This window comes from Erithacus rubecula, assembly GCF_903797595.1.
Source record: "Erithacus rubecula genome assembly, chromosome: 3".
Taxonomy (NCBI): domain Eukaryota; kingdom Metazoa; phylum Chordata; class Aves; order Passeriformes; family Muscicapidae; genus Erithacus; species Erithacus rubecula.
In genome coordinates this window covers 145753446-145766458 of record NC_136689.1, presented here as the reverse complement: position 1 = coordinate 145766458, position 13013 = coordinate 145753446, and the positions used below count along the sequence as shown (strand labels likewise).

Genomic DNA, 13013 nt, shown 5'->3' with positions numbered 1-13013 from the left:
TGTTTGCACCAGGAATAGTATTGGAGCTTGTGTTCATTAATCTTTAAATTGTGTGCTCAGGGTAGGGAAAGCACAATTCTACTGCTGGTCCACAAACCTGCTGTGTCTCTGTAAAAGACCTCACCTCTACAGTCACTGGAGTCAATAAAGCACAGCAAGATCACACCACAGAGCAGACAAAGAATAAACAGCTCTATTTCACTGCTCTGAGGTTAACTACAGTTTCCTCAGATGCCTCAGTAATGACCTTGACAGACCCTCTGTAGAGGAGAAAAGGGTAAATTGCTTACTGCATTCAATACTTAAGCTTTCATTTTTGCAACAGAGCACCAGCTCAGTTTGTCAGGGAAAAAAAAAATAAAACAAAACAAAGAGTTCTAAAATGGAGAGAAACTGAACAAAAATGTGAAAAATTGAAAATAAGAAATTATTCTTTATTTCCCTTCCCTTCATATCATGAAAACTTGGAGAAAGGTAGACATAAGTCTCAGTGTTTGCCTATAAGACCTATTTATCACACCAGGAAGCCAACATATTTCAGATATCTAAGAGAAAATGGTTTTTAATAGTTAATAATGAAATAACAAAAGACAATCTTTGAGAAGGGATTTATCTGTGCTCTTAGAGCTTATAATTTTCACTTGCAAATTTCTTCATTGCATGCAAGCAAGGGGGCTTGAAATATCAAAATTAAACAATTACCTGTCCCTGGAAAATGGGATGTGCAACAACTCCTCCACACTGAAGCACTTTAAATGCTGTGAGAGCAGCTAATAGAAGTGATATCACTGGGATTTTAATATATTTTGAAGAATTTTTACAAAAATAGTACAAAAATATCTAAACTGACACTCAAAACTGTCAGACGAATTATCACACAACTCCTCACATGTTTGTTTTCCCAGTCTGCCTTTTCCTTTTGTTCAGACTAAGACAATTATTTCTCATTTTACATCTGATTTCCTTATCTTGATATAAAAGATGATTGTATCTAGAGGAAAAATTGAGCAAAGAGCTTTTCATTGAGAAGTGCAGTCAATAAGAAGCACTTAAGTTAATAAAATGTTTTAATAGCCTATATTTATGTAATCTTTCTCTATACCGATATAGACACACATGCTATTTTATCAATTTTATTCCTATTTTACTAACTGTTATGTCCTGTGATGAGCAGCTGAAGGCTCTAGGTTTGTCTAGTTTAGAGAAGAGGAGGCTGAGGTGTGACCTTGTTGCTCTCTAACACTTTCCTGAGGAGGGGAAGGGGATAAGGAGATGCTGAGCTCTCCTCCCTGGAATCCAGTGACTGAATGCACGGGAATAACTCAAAGCTTCATCAGTGAAGGTTCAGCTTGGACATTAGGGAACATTTCTTTACAAAGACTGTGGCCAATGAGTGAAACAGGCTCTCTGCTGAGGTGATTGATGCCCTAAATCCAGGATCAAGAGGCATTTGGACAATGCCCTTAACATGGTTTAACTTTGGTGACCCTTGAATTGGCAGGCAGTTGGGCTAGATGGTCACTGTAGATCCCTTCCAACTAAAATAGCTTATTCTATTCTATTCTATTCTATTCTATTCTATTCTATTCTATTCTATTCTATTCTATTCTATTCTATTCTATTCTATTCTATTCTATTCTATTCTATTCTATTCTATTCTATTCTATTCTACTCTACTCTACTCTATTCTATTCTATTCTATTCTATTCTATTCTATTCTATTCTATTCTATTCTATTCTATTCTATTCTATTCTATTCTATTCTACTCTACTCTATTCTATTCTATTCTATTCTATTCTATTCTATTCTATTCTATTCTATTCTATTCTATTCTATTCTATTCTATTCTATTCTATTCTATTCTATTCCATTCCATTCCATTCCATTCCATTCCATTCCATTCCATTCCATTCCATTCCATTCCATTCCATTCCATCCATTCCATTCCATTCCTGTAAATTGTGGTCTTGTATTTGAATCTTATGTGAGAATTAACACCCACACTAGAGAGACCAGGTACAAATGATGTTGCAACTGAGTCATGTGTCCCTCTATTTCCAGAGTGTTCACTTAAGGATTGCTGGATTTAACTTTCCCTTTGTCATAAAAATTTGAGAAGAATTTGGCATCCTCCATCACCCACACAGGACTGCTGCATTTGTCCAAAACCTCACTGAGCTGTGCTGTCCACACCACCTCCTGTAGGAAGCTGCAGACACAAACCAAGGTCCTCTCCCCCCTTGCCTTATCTGTCTTTCACAGTCTCCCAGCAGCTCTTTTTGTGCCTCTCAGGTTATTTGATCTCAGCTCTTCATCAGCAGACAGAGTGGATTTGGCTTCCTGCCTGCACCCTTTGGCTGAGGAACATTCTGTTTCTCTGCTGCAGTGCTGGTGCACTGGCAGGACTCTGTCTTTGCATCCTCCTCTTGTCATGCACAGCAATGTGCTCTATGTTGATAGGTGGGAAAATGCAGAAGGGAACCTGATTGCATGAAGCCACAGGCAGTTGAAGTATCTTTAAACATTCCTGTCCAGGGTATGAATCAAAGCACAAGAATGATCTTGTCTCACTTGAATTATTTTATTATTTGCAAGACTGAAAGCAGAGCTGTTGAGAACCTGTTGTGGAAACTTCATAAAAGTTTTTTTGTAAGATATTAAATTGAAAAAAAAAATGGTTTACTTTTTAAAAAAAAATTCTCTGCAAAGACAAAAAAGTTTAAAAGTGAGGTGATTTGATAGTACGTAAAAAGTCATGGAATCATAGTTATTCTTTTTATTTGAAATTGGAAGTGAGGTGGGTTGAGAAAGATTTCTGAACTACATAAAGAAAGGGACTTAATTATGGTCAAATCCAACTCCCTATCAGCCAGACTACCACATACTTTAGGAGGTCGTGTTTACATACAGCTGTAGGAACAACTAGCAAAGCCTGGATCTCCTGAATCAATAGTGGAGGTTCTAATTTATTCAGAAAAAAATTACTCAGAAATAATAGCATGTATGAGATAAACAATGTAGAGATAAAAAATTAAGAGAGACCATTTTGCAAAAGCTCAGGTATTCCACATCTAGTTCTTCTCTCTCTCAAATTTATTCAACTGTCAATGAAGCTTCTAATTAAAAAAAATATATTTTCTCCAACTTTACAGGCTCTCTGCAGATACGCTGACAAAGTGCATGCATGAATGCATTATTGATGATCTATAAAGCAGCCCTCTGTGCCTCACAAGTGCTTTGATATCTTATCCAGGATGAGGTAACTGTGACTGCTGTTATTCTTCCTATTCATCTCATTTCAGTCTAGACAGAGATAAAAATATTCAATGATTTTAATTGGATCTTGTCATTTCGTTCTGGTCAGCATTCTTTGATGAGTATTTGATTTTTGTGGTGTTAATTGAAACCTTTCTTATTTGCATGAAGAAGGTGAGCCAAAAGTCAGAAATTTGCTTTCAGCCTTTTCTGTAGCTGTTAAAAATCTGAATGCCCTGGAATTCAGACCCTGCAGATTGAGAGTGACACACTGGCTGCCTCTGTGCTGACCAGTTCAATTGTGCAAGGTTATGTCTATGCTTTGAGATACTTAAAATAATCCCAGAATGCTTTTTCATTCTCAACAAGCCCTTTCACAACCTGCTCCCCAGTTCAACAGTCTGAATGTGATGAAGACCATTTCTAGTAGATAATTTGAATGCAACTGCCTGGTTTTGGAAGCAAAATGACTTCAGAAGAGTGGAGTTGACCAGTCTGGCTAAAATTCTCTGGGGTTGTTCAATTTACCTATCAAGACATGGTCATTATCATCCTCATGCAGATGAAATATTAAAGTCTATGCATTCTGGTTGAAGCAAGTAAGGGTCTCAGCTGACTCTGCTGGGAGCAGAAGGATGGACAAGTGATCTCCTGTGTGTCCTGCTAACTGAACTGTCCTTTGACCATAAGGTTCAGTTATATAGGGAACATTTTGGTTGGACTCAACAGAATTATTGAATTTTCCTAAAGGAATGCAGATGCTTTTTGGCACAGGCACGACAAGATAATAGATGGAGTGAGGTAAGTGATCTTTTCAGTGTGACTCTGGGAATTGTGTCATGCCTGTGAAGGCAATATCCATTATTTAAAAAAACCCCAGGTAACAGGATACACTAAACTATTGAACACTTTGAATGGTACAGTGCAGGTAATGTCACTTATGGGATGTAACACTTCATAGATGAACGTTACACAAATTGAATTTAAAATTTATGTAGATATTTTCCCAAGGAACCAGTGTAAAATAGAACCAGGATGAGTCTACCTTGGATTTAGAACTGGAATCTAAACTGGAGAAGTTTCATATTATCAGACTTATCACTAAAATAACTGACTTGGTCTGAGTTCAGACAGAAACTGTAGCCACAGGGGTAGAGTTAATACTGATGCATTCTTCTTAAGTCAATCTGCTCTGAGAGGCAGGAGAATAACACAGCACAAGGCACCATACACAATATTGTTAGAAGTTTGCCTTTTCAGTTGAAACTTATGTTATAAAAACTATGTAATAATATACATAAACATCTACATCTACATCTACATCTGCATCTACATCTACATCTACATCTACATCTACATCTACATCTACATCAACACTCCTAGCCCATTTTTCTAATATAGCCTTGACTGTGTTTCGTGGATGAATGATATTAATATATAATTGTATAATTAAATAGTTTTTAAATAATAGAATATGAAAGCAATTCCTGTCTCTTTTACTGACTGAGTAACTTCTTTAACAAGAAGTGATCATTTCATGATTTTTGTTAATACTCAACTGATGATGTTAAAAGCAGTTTTTTCATGCTAAAAGCAGAAAACCTGCCAGGGTAGTCAGTTGTCTGAAAAAGTTGATGTACTTTTAGTTGTGGATTTTGTTTGGGTTTTTTTGGTTTTCTTTTTTTTCCCTCTCTCATGAATTGCCTTAATATTTGTACTTAATTACAGACTTTTAATGAAGACAAGCTGTTATCTAATTTCTGGAGTTTAGCCTATATTGCATGCTGGGACCATTTATTCTGTCATAATAGTTGCTCTTTCAGATGGTTTTTAGTGGGAAATGATCCAGCAAATGGAACAACTCAGGACTCCTTAATTTATCAAGCACGTATACCAACACAAAGGTTTGTTTGAATTTCCACTGCTGTATATATTGTGCCATTTCCTTCATTACACTATGAAGGTGAGTCCTTGAGGAGCTGAGTCTCATACAATCTCTCTTCCCCTCTACTCCTAGCCACAGAGATTTTAGGAATAAGGACATTTGAGAAGGTGGTGTTATCCCTGACAAGCACTTAGCTTGGGTGATAATTGTTAAAATGAAACATTATCATCTGGTGACTGAACATTCCACTGGAATCCCATTTCCATCAACAGTCAGTACAGAGAGGTACTGATACAATAAAATTAAACACAATGAGAGTTATTGCTGCATGTGAACACCAGCTGAATAAAAGAACTCCTTGTGAAAAGATTGTCCTTTTTGCTTTAATTCACATTACCAGCTGCAGCTAAACAGAATTTACAGGTCCTTGGGTTTTGCAGCACAGATGGAATAAGGACTTTTTCTCATGCCCAAATGTGGTGGAGCAAAACTGCTTTACTCTGGAGTAAACATCAGATTCCATGGAATCTTCCTGTGATTATTAGTTGCCCATCAATTGTTCTCAACAGTTAATGGGGCAAAGAACTAAAAGACAGATTGGAATAACAACAATAGTGTCCCTTTTATGAGATTTTTTAACAAAGCATGGTGATGCAAGAAAACATTACAGAGAAAATAATGATCTTGAGTTATTTTGTTGAGTTCTGAGAAATTTCTTTCATCTGCAAAGAGAGTAGGGGAGCTGTAAGGCACAAGCTTAAAATCAAGTTGTAGAGTCTCAATTAACAATAAATTAACAATTTATCTGTATGGATACAAGCTGTATGAGAACAATCAGAAATCCTTTGCAAAACAATCTGTCCATGTAGATTTATTTTCCATGTTGTGTAATGAATGGATCTGGCATTTTTGTTCTATTCCCTTTGACCATGGAGTCATCAAGGACAATAGAAAGAGTATTCAGCAATGGTATCCTGAGATCACAGGGGGTTTTTGGGCACTGCCTCACCAGAAGGGTTGTACTGATTGGTACAACATTCTCAACCAACTCTTGTTAATGGAGAGAAATGTTTGTCTGTGTAACTTCAATGCAACTCTCAAATCTGAAAGATAGTTTCTCGTATCTTCGATCATCTCCCTATTATTTTAGACTTAAAAAATATTTATTTTCTGAAATCATCTGATGAAGACAAAAATTTTTCTAATCATCAAAATGTCATTTCCATCACATTTTTAATATGGTGAATTCTGTAGGGATAAATGTGATAAAAAACTCATTTTTATAAAGAGTGTGTTTTTTATCTTAATTTTAAGAGGTATCTACTTCTTTAATTCTAATTAATAGACTGTAGATAACTCTAAATTCTCTCAGAAATGTGGGCCAAAGTATTTCTAATATTCCATGGAAGGATTGATCCTCCCTGTGAACTGCAGAAATACACATGAAGATAAGCAACATAAGCCCTGTGAACTCTGAACAGAAAAGCCTGGGGGAAGAACCATCCTCATTGCATAGACAGAAAATCAGATACTGGGATTATCAAATAAATTGGAGGCAATCTGAACTGAATTAGGCTGTGATGGATGACCCAAGTCCTGGTGGACTTTGGTGTCACATCTCTGACTGACTGCAGCTGTCATTTAAGATACTAAAAATAGAGCACCATTTCTACTGGGTTACTGCCTTCAAGACCCTGTTCACTGGAGGGCATGGGGTGTACAGACTTCCACCTGTGTGAGGAGATGGAGAGAAATTTACTGTCCTAAAAAGGGCTTACAATGGATTGTCTGCCAAAATGTGGTTACCAAAGAAATGCAGAAGATCTGATGTATGTATCCAAAAAATGTTAACAATACAGGTAGATTTTCTTCATCTCTGTGTTCTCTAAGTCATGTTTCACTTTCACTGTGGGGATTCCAGAAGCAAAGTATTGATTACTTTATTCAGCATTTAGCCTGTGATAATTGAATCCAGCCTTCTTAGATATCACTGTTGCATAATCATTATTCAGTTACATTTTCCATTAATTAATTTTAGTCAAATTCTTTCTCTATTAAGAGCTCAGTAATGCAGCTGCAGTGTGCATTAAATCTTTGATATATGTCATGAGACAGACCCACATAAAATGTGCAAAGAGGTCTGGACAAGAAGCAGACAAAAAGATTGGACAGCAAAATATCCAGAGAAAGAGGAGAATGCTTGTGTTAGGCAACACTACTTTAGGGAAGACAACAAGCAAAAATGTATGTGAATATGAGAAACTCAATAATTTTTTTATTGCTATGTTATATCAGTAAAAACCCATAAGTTTCTAAAAGATGGACAAAACCTCTCCTGGAGTGTTAGATGTCAACCAATGTCATGGTAACTCACTGGACAAGCTCTACCCACAGGCTGCTGAAACACAATTGTTATTAATTATAATTGCATCAAAATACAGTAATCTAGCAGCAACATAATTATATTTACATGATGGGAACACATTCTTTCATTAAAACACTTCCAATGCTTGTGAATTTAAGCAAGAACCTAATTTAGCAGGTAAAATTTGTTCATCTGGAAAATCTCAGTACTTATGAGTTTGTCTGTGAGCTGGTTTCCAAGCTAAGGGCTAACCAAAGCTGTCTATTTTGTGTTTATATTGTGCTTTAATTTTATGAAAGGGAATATAGGAAGCAATTCAGACTCCTCCTCTTCAGTCTCCCCTTGAAATCAACAACAATACAAAGTGAGAACTGCCAAGGACTGTGAAACCTCTCAGTTACACACACAGCTATTGTGTCCCATCTCTGAAGTAGCACAGGTTAATAAAATCATTTTAGTAACTGCTCCCATCATTCTGTGGATCAAAAAAAGTCCTGTCCTTTTCACAGTGATAACGCTGAGATTTTTAAACCAGCAGAATAATTACTTGTCTAGTGATAGCATTCTCAGTAAGAAGCTCAGAGCACTGCCAGGTTCAATGAAGCAGGAGGAGAAAAAAGCATTACCTGATGGTTTTGATCATGCTGAGCCCCATTTCAACACAGCAGTGTGCGTGGTCCTGGCGAGGCTCTGGGAGCCCTGACACACAGTAGTAACAATCCCCCAGGATCTTTATTCTGAGACAATGATGCTCCTGTGCACAAATGTATCAAAGAGAAAGAAAACGTTTGTACATTTTTTCATAATTTTAAGGTGAAAGTAAAAGAGGTTGAAAAATTATTATTATTATTATTAACCAAATCCCCACCTTGTTTCTGGATGTTTCCTGGTTGCCATTAGTATAATTGTGATTTATACCACTTTTGAAATAAAATACCTTTACATTTGCAGCAAAAAAGGGTAGAGTGATTTTTCTTTTATGCTAATCAGAGACATCCTTGCTGATGAGGAGAAAGGTTTTATCAGAGCTAGGTGGAACACAGGCCAAGGATTCAGAAAAGCCAGAGATAATGAATAACCCAATTTAGGCTATGTTCCTCCAGGGCATGTCTTCCTGCACATTTTTACACTGGAAATAAATGAAAAACCTCTTTCCCTTCTCACCTAAAGTTTCCACAGTCACACTCAAGTATTCCCAACAGCTATAGGAACTGATCAAGTCTGCATGGCAAGGATCTCAAAGAATCTGTCTTGCACTGGGCTCATGCTGGGATAAATGATGTTTCTTTGGCATCCAGCTAGAGACATCCTTTACCCTATGAGCATATGGTGAATTTAATTTCTAAAATACATATTAACAGTATCATTACATACTGAAACAGGATATTATTGTGTGATTTGTTCATTATTTTAAAAGATCTTTTTCTAATTAATAGAAATACCTGAGTTGATGAAATTTTGCAGTTCCCAGACCAAGATTACCTGTAAATTTGCCCAATGTATTCTGCTGGTTGGGCCCTCACAGGAGGCAATCAATACACAGGAACAGAGAACATTGCAAGCTGTGTCAATGAAGTTTTTTATGATGGAGAGTCATTGAAATATTGAGCTTAGTATTAATAATCAATCAGTAAGGGTTGCAGTGCAGACCTTTAAAAAGAAAAATTTAAGTTGGATCTAGGAGCAAATGTGAATACTATTTCTCCCAGGAATCAAGTATGGCTTCCATTCAAACTTTTGCTTAGGGACAATGAAGCTTTGTAATCAACCTCAGACAAGCCTTGCACAATCCTGGAGTGGAACACAGAATATACACACTTTTGCCCAAAGCTTTCTGTGAAGTCAGCTGAAGCCTTAAGCATGTCAGCAAGGGTAAAATCTGCTCTGGGCACATGGCCAAAGAAAGCTGATTCACCCCTAAATCTCCTTAAACCATCAGTGGGAACTGACTGTGTTTGAAGCTTTAGTTAAGTCTCCAGCTAGAACCAGTTCTGCCTTTCAGAGTGCAATGCCTTGCTATCCAAGTTTCACACAAATTCCCCACTGAACTCAGTCTCCTAAAATGCCAAAATTCATATGTAACTCTCCTCTTTCCTCAACCCCTTCTTTTCAGCCCCTCTGCAGACCCACACAAGAGCATTGGGAATTTTTCATATGGTTTCAAATTAAATTCTATGTCCTAAACCCCTCCAAAACAACTTTTTTTTTTTAAATTTTTTTTTTTTTTATTTTAACAGTTCCCCATCAATGGAAATAATTAGAGGTCCCATTTTACCACATTTCCCACCTATTTTTAAACTATAGAGTGAAACTATGAAACATAAAAGTTAATTGACAAGTAGGTAGTACTCAATGGCATAAATCAGTGCACATTAAACAATGTGAGCTTCCTTAAGTTTCTTTTCATATTCCTCATTTAGACAAAATGCAAAGAGATGAAGATATAAACCACAGATTCTAGAGTTCTCTGGCTTTTCTAAAAGTCCCATTCAATTCATTTTTACTATAAGTGATGTCTGCTTTACATCTACAAAGTAAAAGAATCGTGTATAATGTCACATTGGTTTGACTGAGGTGGATTAAATCAAAAAGCAGCACTTTATTCAGAGCCACAACAAATACTTTACAAATAATAACTTCATACTAGAATAGAGGAGAATAAAAGGAAAAACAGAAAATGTTTAGGAAAGAAATAAAGACTGGAAAAAAAGAAAGATATATCTCAACATTATTGTATTTTAATTTTAAATTACATTTTTTAACTTTAATATTTATTATACCTCTCTGATGACATGGGAAAGCCCTATTAAGTGAGAATTTATTTCAGCACAGTTAAAGACCATATCCTTCAATGGGAAAAGACTGTTGTTTGATTCTCAGTGCCTCACATGCCATCAGCTAAAATGTTGATTCCACCAAACTCAGATGAGACTTGTATCACCTTCCTGCATGTCTGAAATTCAGAATAAAGCAGGTGACTCCAGAGGGATGTGGTTTTTGTAAGAATAAGAATCTCAGTTCATCTCAAGATCTGCTAATGAGGGTCTGATCTATGCAAATGTGAGTGCATGTGTGTGACACAGGAAATGCATTCCAGTACTATGAATGTTTTTTTTTGTCATGTGTTGTCAGCTGGCTGCTCTGCCAGAGCTCAGGAAGTCATCAGGGAGTGCAATATCCACACAGTGTCAGGTGCCCCAGTGCCAGCAGCAGTGCAGCTTGCCACTGCAGCCCAGGCAGAGCCAGCCAGGGCAGCCAGGGCAGCCTGGGGACCCATTCAGCTCTCAGCTGAAGCAGTTGGCTGGGCTTCAGTTCAGCTTTCTGTATCTAAATTCACCATGTGCTGTAAGACCCTGGGAATGGGAAACTCCCACACAGGACTAACAAAATAAGATTTATGTCCTGTGGAACATTGCAGGGGTCGGGCAAGGTGTCTCTACTGGAACAAGAAACCACAGGGAACTTTTAAATTACTCCTTGTCTTCCTATTTTTTTTCCCTGTAAATCAAATTATGACTGCTAAATGTGACCTGTGTTACAGCCTTACTACGTTGCTTTTGCATTTTTTATTCTTCCCTAATTATTCCCATCATACTCATTTCAAATGTAAACTATGGGATTTTACCACTGGAAATATTTCATCTAGAGGAAGATAATTCAATGACTCTCGAGAAGGATGGGGCTAATGGTATCTGCCTTTGGCAGAGGAGAGCTGCCTGGTCTCCTGAGATTCCCTCAGATAACTCACTATCTTAATCACTCATACAGTTTAGACTCAAAGCTTTGTCAGACTGGTTGTATGAGAGCATTAAGGTTAGATACATGGATAATGTGGGCAGCCATGCTCTATTTTTAAATCAGAGACTGACTTTTGTCACTTCTCAGTGGTATAAAATGATATTAGTGGCAATCAAGATTTTTCTCATACTGTAGAGCTCGAGCCCACTTCCGAAAATCATCTCACTGCAATGGTATCCAAGAATGGCAAGTTGATATTAAATGAAAATGAATGAAAACAATCTAAATATGCATGAAGAAACTGTAAAATGAATAAATTATTTAAATAAGAGAAAATTGTCATGCAGGAACTTTGATACAGGAAATATTTTTCATAATGGTATTAAATCCTTGCACTTGTGAGCAATCGTCATCTCCTCCTTAATTTATTCTATTCCTCTTCTCTTCTTCACATGCAATTCTAGAAGTTGTCCTTGGGCATGTAAATGACAGCTGATATTATACAGACATTCACATCAGTATCCATCAGCCTCACACCCCCTCCAATACTCATTCATTAATAGCATTTATTGAAGGGATCTATTAAAATCTCAGCATGTCACAAATAGGGGCTCTTTTCTCCCCTTATTTACAGCTTTTCATTTGCTGCAAGTGGAAGATTAAGGGGCCTGATTCTGCCAAGACCAATTTAAATCAGAATTTTTGCCTGGGGATATTGAACAGACTCAAACACACAAATATTTTTAATAATAATTCTAGATTAATTCAGCGGCAATTGATAAGAAACCTTTTTCCAATCCACCTAAATCCAGAAAAAAGGAAAACATGCAGATTTTTCATAAATAATTACCTCATATGTGGTGAATGATTTATGTTTGAGCTTATTAAATAAACCCCTAGTGACTGGAAAGGAAGCAAAGCAAATTGGCAGAAGGTGGAGCTGCAGAAATAAGTTGCTCAAATATCAAGTTACTGAAAGACACAGTCAGAGACTTCATTAATATTTCTTGTTTCCTTGGGCTAAATTTCTGACAAGGGAAAAAAAGTGATTTTGTTTCATAAGCTATGCCACTTTTTCAATTCTGCCAGTGCTGAATTAATCATTTCACCTAGTTTTGAAGGGAACCCCATAGGATAGCAAGCAGACCAACAGAAAAGTAAAAAATTTTTTTGCAATTTTTATAATTTCAAGCTAAAAGTTTGAAACGTTGGGGATGAAAAATTACTGCAACTGAACTACAAAACAAAGGGAAGTCATACACATAAGTCTTCTTTTAAAAGGCAGCCAGAATGGGAGGAGGAAGGGACTTGGCCTTTGTGTACAATAGCTCAGTTCCTGAAACATGTGCCAAAGGCAGAGGAAACCTGGATAAACCTCATTTCTCAGCATGAATGGGGGCTTGGCCAAAGCTCTTAATCAGCAGTCTGTTTTAGGGTGGGCTGGTGAGAGAAGCCCATCCAAATTCCTTCTGTTGCAGCTCTGCCACTTTGGAAAACAGAACTGGGACCTTGAGAGAGCCAGATGGAGGGGGGTTCTCAAGTCTGGTCATGTAGGCAAAAAGGATCAGATATGGTACAGAGATACAAAGATTAGTTTTATACACATAAGGATAAAAATATGGCAGTCTTTCATTTGTCTGAACTAGGGAATGTGTAAGTATGGCCCTATATTAAACACTTTTAACATATTTTAATTTACCCTATAAGGAGTGGGGTTTTTCTTTAGAATAACCTATAATGGGGTGTTTAGAATTTCTCTGTGCTGCCAG

General features: G+C 36.9%; 1 protein-coding gene across 2 annotated transcripts in view; it reads right to left on the bottom strand.

Annotated features, from left to right (window-relative positions):
- The window catches only part of ADCY8 (adenylate cyclase 8), a gene marked incomplete at its 5' end in the record, with an annotated part of 116985 nt that overhangs the window by 47461 nt on the left and 56511 nt on the right, over positions 1-13013 (bottom strand). For both annotated transcript variants that reach the window (XM_079300677.1, XM_079300676.1), the window contains one exon: positions 8133-8260. In XM_079300677.1, the coding sequence (XP_079156803.1) occupies positions 8133-8260 (128 nt within the window). The remainder of the gene's footprint in view (positions 1-8132; positions 8261-13013) is intronic.